Source organism: Pseudorasbora parva, chromosome 1 (assembly GCF_024679245.1).
Source record: "Pseudorasbora parva isolate DD20220531a chromosome 1, ASM2467924v1, whole genome shotgun sequence".
Taxonomy (NCBI): domain Eukaryota; kingdom Metazoa; phylum Chordata; class Actinopteri; order Cypriniformes; family Gobionidae; genus Pseudorasbora; species Pseudorasbora parva.
In genome coordinates, this window is record NC_090172.1 from 63,042,526 (window position 1) to 63,058,837 (window position 16,312).

Here is a 16,312-nt window from a genome sequence, read left to right on the forward strand (position 1 = left end):
GTGTCATGTTGCGCATCTGGAATGGAGAAAAAATATTACCACTTAGCGCCTCCGGTGGACGTTTCACCCCAAAAGTGCAGGTAAACGTACCTGGAGGTAATATAATTTGGGTGTGCAAACATGTAGGCAGAGTAACGTATATCCAATGAGCCTGGGTTGTTTTCAAACAGTGCATGAATAATGATTGATTGTAGTAACTAGAAACATATGGACGATCGTGTCACTTTTGAAGGCTTTGTGTTCTGTATTTGAGGTGATTTGGTGTTTACACACTTCAGCTGGTTTGTTCCTAATATATACTCATATTGTAATATAAATGAATTGTATTTGTAATAAATGTTAGTTCTAATTTCAGTTCCATCTGTTGAAGACCAAAGTCAGTTCGCCGTAACGGAGGAAGAAACTTGAAGAAACTCTGGACCATTCTGAATGTTTAAACATATTAATAAATCATTTACATTATTTCTGTCAACATATTTGATCTACCTTATATCATCTGTCATTAAATATGAGAAATATTTGTGTGTGTTCTGCTTTTATATGGGCCATATTATTGTAGTTATTATTATTTAGATGTGTTATAACTTTAAAAGAAAATTAAATATATTTGTGATTGTTTGTTCTTCAGTAGTATTGATGTTCTTCGGTGTTGCCGGTTCGGTTTCGCTTGTTTCATATTTTTGTGTTCTGCTTTTATATGGTCCATATTATTGGTGTTATTATTATTTAGATGTATCATAACTTTAAAAGAAAATGACTATCATATCTGTGTGATGTTTGTTCTTCAGTAGTATTGATGTTCTGGATCTGTTTCTATTGTTTCTGTCATTTGTAATCATACAGGCCAAAGTTTTATTCTGTAAAAATGTCGAATTAATGTGTATTTGCCCAAAAGTGTGTAATAAATGTTTTTGTCTCACATTTGTATCATCATTTATAAACCGACATCATCTAAGCCATGTTCATTGTGAGAAACTGAAAGTTGTTTCACAAAACTACATAAATTATATTAAACATGAGAAATATTTTTGGGTGTTCTGCTTTTACATGGTTATATAATATATGGCTTTAATATTATACTAGACCTAATAATAATGTTTACTGACAGTGGTGAGATTTTAACAGAATATTTCTACTCAGATGATTTTGAACTTCATTTTCTATTTGTAATCTTTTCCACCTTTAAGCTCATATTCCACATTAGCTCAGCTGTAAAGAGTAGTGTTCGACCGATATATCAGATTCCCGATATTTTTCCCGATATTTAAGCATTTTCCCATAACCGGGTATCGGTTTTGTAATATCGGATTTCCCGATAAATGTATGCAATTCTGACGTTCTGAGAATTGCATACAAGCGTGCCATTAACGAACTGTCTGAGGGGAAATGAGTCAACAATGGTGTTTAAAGGTAAAATAACCTGCATCCCTTAATTAATAAACTTTGTTTGACATAACATTAATGCACAATTGAGATATGCACAAATAAGATGTTATGAGATATTATATAGTTTAAACTTGGCACTGTACTGTAGAGACGACTCACTGACAGAGTCATCAGGTAATTCGTTATGTCACAATAAAGACGTAACTTCACATGAATGAAACAAAACAGCCTTGAATGAGAGCATGTTGGAAGTAAAAGCACCGAATTTCTTTCTTTCTGTGTGTTTATGCTCGGTTGCATTCAGCCGTTCACTCACCGAGTTGTTGCTCCAGCAAATATGCTAACGTTACCGTAGGCTAAACAAGACCGACTCTTTTAAAACTCCTTAAATTATTGTATCGTCTGCTATATAACATTTATATAATAAACATCTTATTAATTACAGCTCGGTGAAAATGAATTATTAGGTCACCATGAATGAGAGCATGTTGGAAAGAGCTAAACTTATTTCTCTCTCTGTGTTGTTTATGCTCTGTCGCATTCTCTCTCGGAGTTGCTGCTCCAGCATAGGATAGTCACCGTATGTAAGACCGACTCGTTTAAAACTCCTAATTATATTAACGTCTGCTATATAACATTTATATAATAAATATCTAATTAATTACAGCTCCGTGAAAATGTATTATTAGGCCTATCTCTGCAAGATGTGTAAGTTAAACGCAGAGATGAAAACAGCGCTGTCGTCAGCATTTCATAGACATACACAAACATTCATTTTGATACCGTACTAGATGAGATAAGAAAAAGAAACAAACCCGCGAATACATCACAGCTATTACAATTCCAGAGAATATTCAATCTTTAGTCTATTAAACACATAAACCTTTTAAAACTGTAGTTTAAAAAAATGAATGCTTATATTTACGCTCCTAGTTATGGGGATTTGACAGACTCAACTCTCATTTATGTTCTCCATTTGAAAACATTAGACTTTATATATGTATTTTGCCTGTTGTTAGTATGGCTGCATTTATAAATAAAAAGTTGAAACAGCATTAATGTTAAAAAGACTGCACTGTATTTTAAAAAAAGCCAATTTTTTCAGACTATTTATTGATGTAGATGTCTTTTGTTCTGTATGTGAGGGAGTGAAACCGCAAAAATTACAGTGTTTAAAAAGCGCAGTTAAGTGCTGTTGCTGTAATTGTAAAAAACTGAAATAACACAATAAATAAATATCGGTTCTATATATCGGGTTATCGGCACATAAACATCAAAATAATCGGTATTGGTAATAAAAAATCAATATCGGTCGATCACTAGTAAAGAGGACCTTCAAATTATTCAGATAAAGAGAAACTACATCTAAACATTTATGAATCTGATTAAAGATTTATTAAAGATAATTAAAGACAGGAATTAAAGATTTCTTCTTTTTTTTTATAAATGCTCATCAATTTATTCATTTCATTTTCTTCAAGATGCTGCATGTGTTTATCGAAGTGTCTCTCCAGACAAAACCCCCTCGCCCTCTCAGAAAATACAAAACTCACATTACTGCGGGTCTAACTGATTTCTCAACCACGTGGTAGACCTTTCTTTGAGTGTTGAAAAATGCAGTCAAAAGAAGGAGATGAGACAACATTCTTCTACAGCTCTATTGCTCCACCCCTGTCTGATTTTGGCATGGAGGGATGGGACGTTTCAGTTTTCAGGTGACAGTATCAGTTTGCAAACTTCAGTCGGTTGCTGATCGGTCATCAAATAATAGGGTCAAACAAGATATAAGTAAAGTAGGGAATCAACCCATAATTATGTAGTTAGTAGGGTGGAGTCCAAACAATAAAAATATGGCAAAATACAAGAAAAATACGTAAACACCTGTTTGCCATATTGTTCCAAAAGTATGCGTGGCCGCCGACTCAAGTGTGACAATAGGGACTTCTGAGAGTGGATTATGAGGATGTCCAATGGGATATTGTATTGTTTTCATCAAGCAGACATAATAATAGCATTACTCACACAAACACCGATCAGGCATAACATTATGAGGTGAAATGAATAACACTGATTATCTCTTCATCACAGCACTTATTTGTGGGTGGGATATATTAGGCAGCAAATGAACATTTTGTCCCCAAAGTTGATGTGTTAGAAGCAGGAAAAATGGGCATATGTAGCAAACAAGGATTTGAGCGAGTTTGACAAGGGCCAAGTTGTGTTGGCTAGAGGACTGGGTCAGAGCATCTCCAAACCTGCAGCTATTGTGGGGTGGTCCGCCAATACCACTGGCAGTGGTCAGTGTCTATCAAAAGTGCTCCAAGGAAGGAACAGCGATGAACTGGCGACATGGTCATGGGCGGCCAAGGCTCATTGATGCACGTGGGGAGCGAAGGCTGGCCCGTGTGGTCCAATCAAACAGACGAGCTACTGGAGCTCAAACTGCTCCAGAATTTAATGCTGGTTCTGATAGAAAGCTGTCAGAATACACAGAGCATCTCAGTTTGTTGCGTATGGGGCGGCATAGCCGCTGACCAGTCAGGGTGACCTCTGACCCCGCCGAAAGCACCAACAGTGGCACGTGAGCTTCAGAACTGGACCACGGAGCAATGGAAGAATGTGGCCTGGTCTGATGAATCACGCTTTCTTTTACATCACTTGGATGGCCGGGTGTCACATGGCCCCAGGATGCCCTATGGGAAGAAGGCGAGCCGGCAGAGGCAGTGTGATGCTTTGGGCAATGTTCTGCTGGGAAACCTTGGGTCCTCCATCCATGTAGATCAAGGCTATTCAAATCTTACCCTGGAGGGCCAATGCAGTGCAGAGTTTAGCTCCAACCCTGATCAAACACACCCACCTGTGATTTTCTAATGATCTTGAAGACATTGATTAGCAAGTTCAGGTGTGTTTGATTAGGGTTGGAGCTAAACTCTGCACCGCATTGGCCCTCCAGGGTAAGATTTGAATTGCCCTGATGTAGATGTTACCTTGGCCAATACCACCTACCTCAGCATTGTTGCAGACCATGTTCACCCTTTCATGGAAACGGCATTCTGGTGGCTGTGGCTCTTTCAGCAGGATAATGCTCCTGACACAAAGCACAAATGGTTTAGGAATATTTGAGATACCACAGCATACCTTCAGGGGTCTAGTGGAGTCCATGGCTTGACGGGTCAGGGCTGTTTTGGCAGCAAAATGGGGACCAACATAATATAGGAAGGTGGTCATAATTTTATGCCTGATTGGTTGTATATATAGTACAATAAGTATATACTGTACTAACATTGTTACATGTTTCATTCAACATTCAAAAAGCATCATAAACTACTGTTAATGTAAAATAAGATTTACCATAAACTGACATCTTAACTGTACGGTAGAGTTTAAAATCTTATAGTTAAAATTTTTTCTTTTTTTTTTTTACAAAAAAACACCTGAGGTCATTTTTCATGTTCAATAATAAGAATTGTAAGAAAAATATTTCTCTCATTGGCTCCTTCTAGGGGTGAGAGTTAAAGGGTTTAAAGTAGCCTATTATAATGGCATTGCTCAGCTCAACGTGTTGGGAAATCGCCAATCGGGCATTTTGTCCCGCCTCAGGAAAGGGGTTAAAAGGACTATAATGTGCCGTTGGTCGCCTTAACTGATTAGCCCACTTATGTTTAGCTTTCCTCGCGCTGTGTGGAAATAATATTGAACCAGCCGTCCGTGGGTTGAGGTTGAGGTTTCTTCTCGAGATGCGGAGCTGAATGTGCGCTCACTGCTGCTGGAAGCAGAGGATCCTCATCGGCGATGTTCTTCGTGGTAAATTGTGTCTAGTAGCCAACTATATAAATTGCAAAGGTTTTTTTGGCATCTGTTTCAAACGACCACGACCCGAATAGCATTAATAGTTTGATGACTCGTAACCGCAGCACCTGCCCATTGAGGATCAACCCGCGCATCACTGTTACCCATTAAAAGGGGGAGTGAAATGCAGTTTCATGCATACTGAGCTTTTTACACTGTTACTCATTAAACCGTTGTACAAATCAGAGCAGGAAAACAAACTCTTTAGAAAGACAGTGTGTGTGGCTCTTAAAAGAGCCTTTGTGTGTGTTGAGCTGAGAGCGGCTTTACTTTGAGCTGGTGTATTTGGTCACAGCCTTTGTGCCCTCAGACACGGCGTGTTTGGCCAGCTCCCCGGGCAGCAGCAGACGCACGGCGGTCTGGATCTCTCTCGATGTGATGGTGGAGCGCTTGTTGTAGTGAGCGAGACGAGACGCTTCACCGGCGATGCGCTCGAAGATGTCGTTGACGAAAGAGTTCATGATTCCCATCGCCTTGGAGGAGATGCCGGTGTCGGGATGAACCTGCTTCAGGACTTTGTACACGTAGATAGCGTAGCTCTCCTTCCTGGACCTCTTGCGCTTCTTTCCGCTCTTGCCGGCGGTTTTAGTGACGGCCTTCTTCGAGCCCTTCTTGGGCGCGGACTTCGCTGGCTCAGGCATGATGCTTCGTTCAATGAAACTCAAAGAACAATAAAGCTGAGTTACTACAGGCGGGTTTTTATGCTCTGCCCTATGCTAATATAAGAAGAGAAGAACGGCCTCTGTGATTGGGAGTCTTCAACCCATAGACTGATTTCATTGGCCACATTAAACGCTCCGTGACGCAGGCGAGCCAATCAGAAGCTTTAAAATGTTAATCACGCCCATCGAGGTCTAACTGCAGAACCGCAGAACCCATATACGTCACTCACAACAGTCTGAGGGCGACAACAGCGCCACGCCACAGTCTCATGCCGGAAGTGGGCGAAGCTGATTTATCTTAGTATACATTGCTCTATTTGGAGCGTTTCAAGCCCAAAGTTTAAACGATGTTAATAATGTTAAGTATTTAATTAATAAGTTCCAATTGAAGATAGATAGAGAGATGATAGATAGGCTAGATAGATATACTCACTCATAGTTAAATCATATAAATATGTTTTAAAATAAACAATACTGGATATTAATACAAAATAAAATAATTTACGTAAAAAATGTATTTATTAAAAAAAACATTGTAAGGTTTTAAAAGTAAAAAGTTGCTATTATTATTATTTTTTATTTATATTATGTCTTAAATATTATATTAGATAAACTGAACACAAATCTTAACACACAAAAAATGAAAACAAAGATTGAGCATTTGAACATTTATTTTTATGACAATTTTATTTTTACTCAAGCATCTCAGAATAAACCTTTTTTTCATAGTACTTTATATACATTACACAATTCTACACTGTTATGCAGGATTCAGATTAATCAAACCCCAAAACACAGAAATTGTTTAATTTTATAAAATGTTCCTTAAAAATCCCCTTAAGTAGCAAAGGCATCATATACTAGCTTGGGTTTGCCTTAAAAAATACACAATCAGACCAAGGGGAATAAATTGAACTAAGTTGAAAGTTATTGCACAGCAGGTACATGACAAATTAAATCTAAAATAAAAGTGACCTCTATAAACACTGACAACTGTCTCTTTGGCCAGCTGTCGGTCAACCATTCAGCCTGTGAAAGTTGAAGGGCTTTTTCCTAGTCTTCCACTTTCAAATTTCAGAAATCAGGGCTCTTCCACTAAACTGTTGAACACTTTTGGTTGTTCCAGAGTCTTCTGTGATCCGTGGCTCCTTCATGAGACAAGGGTACAAAAAAATAGGATGACATGTTGGAAGTGTTTTAACAATATCGTGTGTCAGGATGTATAATAAAGTTGTGAAATTCAGTTTCTCATGTCTATATTTCTGACATAAATTATACCCTGTCACAATCAAATTAATTAACCATTTTCAGTTCAAAATGTATACAGAAATCAAAGGCAAGCACTTCATAGGGCTTCTCACACTGAGCTTATCGTCATTCTAAACACACTTTTAACCTCAGGTAAAGTAACATTTCACACTTTTATATTTACATGCTTTGGACAGTCACTGAAACACTGTGCACTCTATATAAATAATAAAGTCAGCATTGAAGAGGAAAAACATCAAATGCAAACAGAAAACGCAATTGCAGCGAAGAAGAGACCATTTAAATTAATGTATAGTCTGAAATATCCATTCAGGATAAACTTGTAATACAAGGACATGCAAAGCTTGAGCATTTATGAAAACATATTGTGTGCAGTGCAGTGTCTGTCAGTGACCCTGATACTGAACATGTGTTATCCCGTGGTTTATTAAAGTACAGTGTGGAACGGCAGTGGATGAATCCCAGGATTAATTGTTCATCTCGGGTAAATGATGATCAGTGTGAAACATGAAGCAAGATAACCCAGGATTCTGTATACACAATCTTTACTACTAAGTTTACTATTTCAAGTGTGAAAAGCCCTTTTTTTTGAGCCTGTATTTTATCCTAATGAAGGGAAGCTTGTATTTAAAAAAAGTTTTACCTTTCCCTTCTTTTTCTTACCCTTAACATGAAGATCCTACTGTCAATAGAGCCATCCAACTGTTGTGGAACAGTCTAAAACAATCGAACATTATAGAATAGAACATTCCTGGAAAATGTGACATATAACAACACACTATCTGTATAAGTAGCTTATGTCTTTATTAGAGCCTTTTAAAACTAACCTTGTTTTTGATCAGCTTCCATTATCCTGGGTGACATTCTGATTATCAATTTACTGCAACAAAATCAAACAGATATATATAATGCTTGGTTGTGTATTTAATTTAATTTTAACATTCAAACACATGAAATAGTGTTTGTATTTTGTTAGCTTAAGCACTATATATATATATATATATATATATATATATATATATATATATATATATATATATATATATATATATATATATATATATATATATACACTTGAAACTTTATAACCAACTAATATTACTAATACTATTTCTTGCCACTGTGTATAAACAAATAACTCAAAATCTTCATACCTCCATGGACAGCTGCTTTTTGAAGTGAATTTGAAGGTGTACTGTGCCATCTGGTCAGTTTAAAACACTGGGCAGTAGAAACTGTTGCAGAATGTCTTGCATTGATGTACATGAAGTTAAGCTGATCCTCTCCAAATCGTAATGCCTCTATAAATTAGTGGGAAAAACACATAAAACACTGGTCAGTATCAGATAAAAGCAAATAAAAAATATGGCGCCAACAACAAAGTAAAATCACAAACAATTATGTTACTTAAACCAAGACCATATCAACAGACGCGATAGACATCGTAAAGCAGAGCACATTAGAAAAAAATAGAGCCACGTTCTGTATAAAGTATTAACAACGATGGATCAAAAACACAAATAAACTTGATAGATTAAAACCACAACACAAAACAGCTGTTTACCGTGCTCTCTTCTTCCGCCGTGCCGATTGTTTAGTTTTCGTTAACTCCGCCCACTTCCGGCATGAGACTGTGGCGTGGCGCTGTTGTCCTCAGACCGTTGTGAGTGACGTATATGGGTTCTGCGGTTCTGCAGTTGGTTATTATTGGATTTTCCTGCATTTTTAGAAATTAACAAGTTAAATAATTCCAGGCCTTTTGCATACCTCGATAATATATTGTTTCAATTTAATAATGCTAATTTAGATTCAGAAGCAACTATGTTTACTTAATATAAACAGCACATTCACATATCTTTATTCTTCATAGACCATATTGTATACATTGGAAGACACACATTTCATATACTTATTTGTCCTTTATTTTTACAGAAAAGTTAAAATAATCTTTTCTTCCAGGGATTGTTAGCCAATGTGGCAATTATAGATGAATGGGTGCGGAGGGGTTTAATAACTTTCTACAGGACGTCAGACCTTGATATAAATAACAGACCCAAAAATAAAAAGATTGACAACAGACGAGCGGATACACAAATTTAATCCAGCAGTGGACCGCGCACACTCGCACCCCTCATCTCCCAAGAGCAATGAAGTCGACATAAAGTTCCGATGATGTAAAACAGACACGCAAAGTTCAAACGACCGTTTGGATAAGACCCAAAACCCACTGCAACGTCCTTAAAGTTTGCACGGTTTAGTTAAATCACAAGCGGTCTCCTGTCGTCAATATATTACAATGAGCAGGGACGCTTAATATTATTAAAATGTAGTGTCTAACTTATAATAATATTGACACATCTCCATTAAACAAATTAATTCACCACCTGGAAACTTGCTCTAAGTGTGAAAGTGTGTGTGGCTCTTAAAAGAGCCGTTGGTGTTTATCTTCTCCGTGAATCTCTTAACCGCCGAACCCGTACAGGGTGCGTCCCTGTCGCTTCAGCGCGTACACCACATCCATGGCGGTGACGGTCTTTCTCTTGGCGTGCTCAGTGTAGGTAACAGCATCACGAATGACGTTCTCCAGAAACACCTTCAACACACCGCGAGTCTCTTCATAGATCAGGCCAGAAATACGCTTGACGCCGCCACGCCGAGCAAGACGCCGAATAGCGGGTTTAGTGATTCCCTGGATATTATCGCGGAGAACCTTTCGGTGCCGCTTAGCGCCTCCTTTCCCGAGTCCTTTACCGCCCTTTCCTCTTCCAGACATGTCGACAGATACTCTTCAATTCACAACAACTGAATAAAGAACAAACACTGGAGAGGAGGAGTTTATAGTCAGCTAGCGGACCTGGTTGAAACCACAATCATGGGCGGGTGTAAAGTAAATTAATAAAACATCTCACAGACGAGTTGTTTTCTTATATTTTCGCAATAGCTTAATAGTAATAGGGCTATTTTTTAATCACTAACTTACTGACATTGTTTTGTATATGTACGCACTTTATTTGGTCCTTTCAAATTATACACACGTACATAAAACTTAAAATACACTACATTAAAATTGCTTTAATTTTTTGAATTATGGACGACACAAAAATGTGGTTAACTTATTAAATTGTGAATGAATTAAAGAATAACTCTTTATGAGAAATTGTGTGGCTCTTACAGGGTATATGCAGGAGTCCTGAAGTTAATTTCAATACCTTTTTAAGACTTTTTAAAGACCTTCTCAAAATATTTTAAGACCTCATCGCACTTTTAAGTTCTAATCGGCAACAAACCTTTAATAAACAGTTGTAGTCGAATGTAAACTTAAAATATCTATCATAGGAAAATTTTGTATTGTTTATATTGCTTATCTGTTTTACAACGTATGGTGGGCGACACTAACTGCGCATTTCGCCAAATACATGACGTCACCCGTAGACTGCGCTCGCCAGGGATGGAAATTTACTTTTTTAAAAGTCTACCACTCCATGTTTTTACCAGCCACTTTTTTGTTTTTAACAAATACTACAAGCTCTACAATACTTGGGCAGTTTATTTAATCTCAAGTCTCAATGAAATACTGACATTTTCACGATGATTTGTGGTCTTTTAGGGCTTCCAGTTTTATGGTTTTTAGTCCCAAGAATGAAACTATTCGTTCTGGCATCTTTGAAGCGTGTTGACAACACACCGAGCAGAACATTGTCAGTAGGGATGCACCGAAATCACAATTCTTGGCCGAAACAAAAAAAGAAGAAACAAAAGCCGAAAACCGAAAAAATAAAATTCAAACTAGAATGTTTAACTCGACCTCACTCATGTGTACATTAAATAATAATGTACAGGCCTACTGGCCTGCAGAAAGGTACAGAAATTGAATGAAGTAATCAAATGTAAAATAACTGCATATTTAACTGTTTAAATGAAAGATTAATCCTTATTAAACTTACAAAAGCTATTCAATCAAGAGCATTGTTTAATGTCAAACTAAATATAAGGACATCACTCAGGCAGCAGTAAAGGCTACTGCACCTTTAAGACCTGAGGCAGGTGTATGCTCGTCTTTCTCGACTGTGCATACTATACAGTTCACTTAAGGCATATTCAGACTATGTCTGCTAGGATACTCATCAAGATGGACATGTTGACATACTTCTTGTGTGAGTTTGTCCTTTTAAGCGCAAGACTTGAAAGAGAACTCAATATTTGCGCGCTGTGAGACTCGCGCGCGCTCTCGGATGATGCACAGCGTCAGATCTTCTCTTAGCGCGCGCGAGTCTCACAGCGCGTCTTCACGCGAGTGATGACGGAGAAAACGACTGGTTATATGCGCACATACGGCAGCACTGGCATGCATTGAACAAAGTTTACAAAGAGGTGAAACAGCTCGGTAGGTGAAGCGAGTTTACCCACCACAACTCTAAATCAGCCGCATTTGGCTGGTGGCAGTGCTTATTTCCATCCGTGGCGCGCGCGCTCCGAGCCGATCTCAGACTGAGCGCCCCGTTGTTTTTTAATACTTATGGGGATGAAAATAAATATATTCATAAATACTTTTTGGAGTCAAACTCTTTTGACAAAGCTTGAACAAAATACTTTCAAAATTTAAGACTTTATAAAGCCGTGATAAGACTTTTTAATACTTTATAAGGGTCTTAATTTTCCCAAAATTGATTTATCACCTTTTAAGACTTTTCAAGACCCCGCGGATACCCTGTCTTAAAAGAGCCTTTGAGTTGCTAAAAGCTTTGGTGTATTTATTTGGACTTGGCGGGCTTCTCGGTCTTCTTGGGCAGCAGCACGGCCTGAATGTTGGGCAGCACGCCGCCCTGAGCGATGGTCACCCCACCCAGAAGCTTGTTCAGCTCCTCGTCATTGCGCACCGCCAGCTGCAGGTGTCGAGGAATGATACGGGTCTTCTTGTTGTCCCGAGCGGCGTTTCCAGCCAACTCCAGGATCTCAGCGGTGAGATACTCGAGGACAGCGGCCAAATAAACCGGAGCGCCGGCACCGACGCGCTGGGCATAGTTGCCTTTACGGAGAAGCCTGTGGACACGGCCGACGGGGAACTGCAGTCCCGCCCTGGAAGAGCGACTCTTGGCCTTGGCGCGAGCCTTACCACCGGTTTTGCCTCTTCCGCTCATTGCTAATGCGAAGTAACGTTTGTAAGAAGAGAAATACCTTTGCCCGTTGTGAGATGAGTTATAAAACAACGCGTGCCAGTCTCCTATTGGCTAAAATATAGAAACATTCCCAGCCAATCAGTGAACTTCCCCAGCTCACCCCCCCCCTCCAGCCAATCCTTTTAGTGTATGATTTTTTTTTTCTTCATTTATTTTATTTCGTAATGTTTGATTATTATTATTATTATTATTAGTTCTTATGTAAATGTTTATGACTAGCCTCTTAAGTACATAAAAAATGACACGAAAAATAAGGGTAGCCTATATGTGTAGTCAAATTAAAGAAGATGAGTTGAATTATTTGTAAGTTCGTATTGCTTTGCGGTTTGAGAGTCCGAAAATTTCGAAATAAATCTTCATGTCAGCTTGAAATGGGTGATACTGGGAATCCTATCAGACCATTTACATTTGGTTTCGTATATAAGAAGCCAACATAGAAGAGCCTGACTTTGAAAATATGATAACTGGATGGGGAGTTTGTTAACCTCAGAGTCACATTTAAATAAGATTTTGAATAATAAACCATAGCTTATCTTTATGCTTATAATCAGGGCCGTTTGAAGGAATTTGGGGCCCCAAGCAAAATGGACATGTAGGCCCCCTAAATATATATAATATAATATAATATAATATAATATAATATAATATAATATAATATAATATAATATAATATAATTAATATTATATAAAATAATATAATGTGTATCGAGTAATGATTAAATAATGTTTGTAAACCTTTAAGAAACCATTTTTAAAACATTTATAAACATAGACGGACCAGATATTCCTAACACTTTGATAAGGGTTACTGGTTTTCGAACGGACAGAATATGGTTACACACTGTAATATGTTTTTTAACGGGATAAGGAAGACGCAGATCTGCAGAATCACTGTTTATCGTATTTAATGACATGAGATTGCTATAGCTTTTTAATAGGTCTTGATGAAAGTGTCGTGTGTGTGTGTGTGTGTGTGTGTGTGTGTGTGTGTGTTTGTGTGTGTGTGTGTGTGTGTGTGTGTGTGTGTGTGTGTGTGTGTGTGTGTGTGTGTGTGTGTTTGTGTGTGTGCGCATGCTCTATCTGGCTGATTTTTTACATATTGATTCCAAGATAAGTTACTTCCTCTCTACACTATTAGAAAAAAAGGTTTAAAAAAAGCTGTCACTGGGGCGGTACCTTTTATGATTATAACTGGGATACCTTCAAATTCGCAAGGTGCCAGAGTCTGGAGGAAGACTGGGGAGAAGGAAATGCCAAAATGCCTGAAGTCCAGTGTCAAGTCCCCACAGTCAGTGATGGTCTGGGGTGCCATGTCAGCTGCTGGTGTTGGTCCACTGTGTTTTATCAAGGGCAGGGTCAATGCAGCTATCAGGAGATTTTGGAGCACTTCATTCCTCCATCTGCTGAAAAGCTTTATGGAGATGAAGATTTGGTTTTCCAGCACCACCTGGCACCTGCTCACAGTGCCAAAACCACTGCTAAATGGTTTACTGACCATGGTATTACTGTGCTCAATTGGCCTGCCAACTCTCCTGACCTGAACCCCATAGAGAATCTGTGGGATATTGTGAAGAGAAAGTTGAGAGACGCAAGACCCAACACTCTGGATGAGCTTAAGGCCGCTATCGAAGCATCCTGGGCCTCCAGAACACCTCAGCAGTGCCACAGGCTGATCGCCTCCATGCCACGCCGCACTGAAGCAGTCATTTCTGCAAAAGGATTCCCCACCAAGTATTGAGTGCATAACTGAACATAATTATTTGAAGGTTGACTTTTTTTGTATTAAAAACAATTTTCTTTTATTGGTCTATTATTTAATTTTTGGGTTTTCATGAGCTTTATGCCAAAATCATCAGTATTAAAACAATGAAAGACCTGAAATATTTCAGTTGGTGGGCAATGAATCTAAAATATATTAAAGTTTAATTTTTATCATTACATTATGGAAAATAATGAACTTTTATCACATATGCTAATTTTTTGAGAAGGACCTGTAGATGTAATCACTGTATTGTGACTGCAGAACCTTTGGGGACAAAACAATCCCAGACCCAGTCGAGGCTTTGTTATAAAATACATGCCAACATTATTACTTTAATTTAACATGAATAGTTAGTATGTTACTACCTTGAAAAGTGTTTAATGATGTTTTGTTTAATATTTGACGATAATGGTGCACTGCTCTCCGTTACATTCTTCATGAAGTAGTAGGAGTGACTGGCGAGCGCACGGCCAAGTAGAGTCAGCGTATCTTACAGCCCCTTCTGCTGGTGAAAATAATGAGGGGAGGGGATGTGGGTGTTAAAACACCCACATCCCCCACGGGTGTGACGCCCCTGGCTGTCACCTGTCAGTCCCCCCTCACCCCCCCTGCACTCTGCCGCTAAACCACGCCTGTGTTAAAACGCCTCACCACAAAACTGTGGTGAGAACTGACTGTTGCTGAACAGGGGGTTTCATGACCCTTTAACAAACATTTGTCAGAAGCCTAAAATCCAGTTATGATGAGCTATTGTGCTGCGTTCACACCAAACGCAAATTGAGCGTCTAGTTTGACGCATAAACATTTTTACTCCATTCACGTGTCTGCAGCAAAATTGGACGCACATAGAAATCGAGCATTTGAAGCGAAATAGACGCACCAGGTGAAATATGTCCTCAAACGCCAGAAGGACTGGCCGAGGAAAGGTTGCTCTCGCCGGGGTTAATGAGCGCTGAGTTGCCCGGAGATTGCCTGGATCCCACAACTCCAAAAATGCAAGAGTATTCTTTTAAATAGGCACTGTCTTTATAAGTAAACCACATATTTTAGCTTTAAAGAACTACATTATCAACTGAAAAGCATTAAAGCTACATTTATTGACAAAATATCAGTATTCTTTAATTATATGCAGGGTTTCTCATCACGTTACTTTACCACGTGACAGCAGCAAGCAGGCTCCTCATTGGTTAACGTGGCGCGAATTGACGGCAAAGTTCAAATTTTTCAACCCGGGCGTAGACGCGAATTCGCTTCAAACCCGTGAATGCACAAAAAGCACCACTCGCGCATATCGCGCAAGACGCTCAATTTGTGTTATTCGCACGAATGACGTGGAATCGCGTCGTGCAAAACGCTTCCCTCGCGCCACAGGACCTCCAGACACGCATCAACGCGCCATTACATTGACTTAACATGAACGTACCTTTAGGCATTAGTGACACGGGTTTAGATCAGGTTTAGACATCTGTCAGTTTTCTGTTGTCTTGCACGCATGTGGCTTTGTGTATTTATTTTATATTTTTTCTCACAGCCATGCATTAATGAATTAGTTCATAATGTACATTTTGCAAAGCAAATTTGGAGTTGACATGTTTGTGATTTCAACACTCATTTTCCAATGCTTCATTTTGCCACCTTCATGCTCGCCGTCGTTACAAAGCAACGGGGTAAACAGTTGCTGCTTTTTAATTAATTGTTATTTATTTTTTTTTTTTTATCTAACCCATTACACACCGTTTTAACCCGGAAACCGTCTCAGGTTATGACTATAACCCTTGTTCTGAGAAGGGAACGAGACACTGCTTTGTAAGAATGACACTTATGGGGAACGTCCACAGCGTTACGCATCTGAAGCATGGATGAAACTAAGACCAATCCTGATTGGTGCTACGTCATGCCATAGTATGTGTATGCCATAGTAGACCTGCTGTAAAAATGAATGGTAAAATTCTGTCATTTCCTGTTTGAAAGTAAAAAAAAAAAAAACGCATTTTGCGACCTTGGAGGCGCTTGAAGCATTCGGTGGCGTTGTAGGTGGTGGGACAAATCTGTGGAAAATCTGAGTATTTTCCGCATATCATTTAAAGCAAAAAGAAGATCAAAAGCACTTATTAGAGGCACAACACATTTTAGCTCTAGGAAAGTTTCTATTACCAACATAATCCAATCAGAATCGTTAGACTGGACCTAACTGTTTATTTAAACAC

At 38.7% G+C, this 16,312-nt stretch overlaps 4 protein-coding genes and 1 long non-coding RNA gene across 5 annotated transcripts in view; 1 reads left to right on the plus strand and 4 right to left on the minus strand.

Moving 5' to 3' along the window:
- LOC137071707 (Fc receptor-like protein 5) overlaps positions 1–940 on the plus strand; it is a 173,284-nt gene extending 172,344 nt beyond the window's left edge. The window contains exon 14 of the mRNA XM_067439929.1: positions 356–940. Coding sequence (XP_067296030.1) covers positions 356–408 — 53 coding nt within the window. The 3' untranslated portion in view covers positions 409–940. The remainder of the gene's footprint in view (positions 1–355) is intronic.
- A 4,512-nt stretch (positions 941–5,452) lies between these two features.
- On the minus strand, positions 5,453–5,908 carry LOC137087543 (histone H2B-like). Its single transcript, XM_067452067.1, has one exon. It carries the CDS (start codon positions 5,874–5,876, stop codon positions 5,502–5,504), a length of 375 nt encoding a protein of 124 aa, XP_067308168.1. The 5' UTR covers positions 5,877–5,908; the 3' UTR covers positions 5,453–5,501.
- A 1,122-nt stretch (positions 5,909–7,030) lies between these two features.
- Positions 7,031–8,860, minus strand: LOC137087559 (uncharacterized). The gene is made up of 3 exons (XR_010907537.1): positions 8,731–8,860; positions 8,321–8,467; positions 7,031–8,046 (listed from the first exon to the last, which is right to left on the minus strand). It is a non-coding gene; the product is annotated as an uncharacterized lncRNA (long non-coding RNA).
- Positions 8,861–9,627: 767 nt separating this feature from the next.
- Positions 9,628–9,939, minus strand: LOC137071799 (histone H4). Its single transcript, XM_067440028.1, has one exon. It carries the CDS (start codon positions 9,937–9,939, stop codon positions 9,628–9,630), a length of 312 nt encoding a protein of 103 aa, XP_067296129.1.
- A 1,962-nt stretch (positions 9,940–11,901) lies between these two features.
- LOC137080028 (histone H2A-like) lies at positions 11,902–12,304 on the minus strand. The gene has a single exon (XM_067447554.1). The coding sequence runs from the start codon at positions 12,302–12,304 to the stop codon at positions 11,918–11,920; it is 387 nt and encodes a 128-aa protein (XP_067303655.1). The 3' UTR covers positions 11,902–11,917.
- Between the last annotated feature and the right edge of the window lie 4,008 nt (positions 12,305–16,312).

What these genes read in the sequence shown, in the direction of transcription:
- LOC137087543 (XM_067452067.1), bottom strand. Translation starts at nt 5,876, where the DNA reads ATGCCTGAGCCAGCGAAGTCCGCGCCCAAGAAGGGCTCGAAGAAGGCC.
- LOC137071799 (XM_067440028.1), bottom strand. Translation starts at nt 9,939, where the DNA reads ATGTCTGGAAGAGGAAAGGGCGGTAAAGGACTCGGGAAAGGAGGCGCT.
- LOC137080028 (XM_067447554.1), bottom strand. Translation starts at nt 12,304, where the DNA reads ATGAGCGGAAGAGGCAAAACCGGTGGTAAGGCTCGCGCCAAGGCCAAG.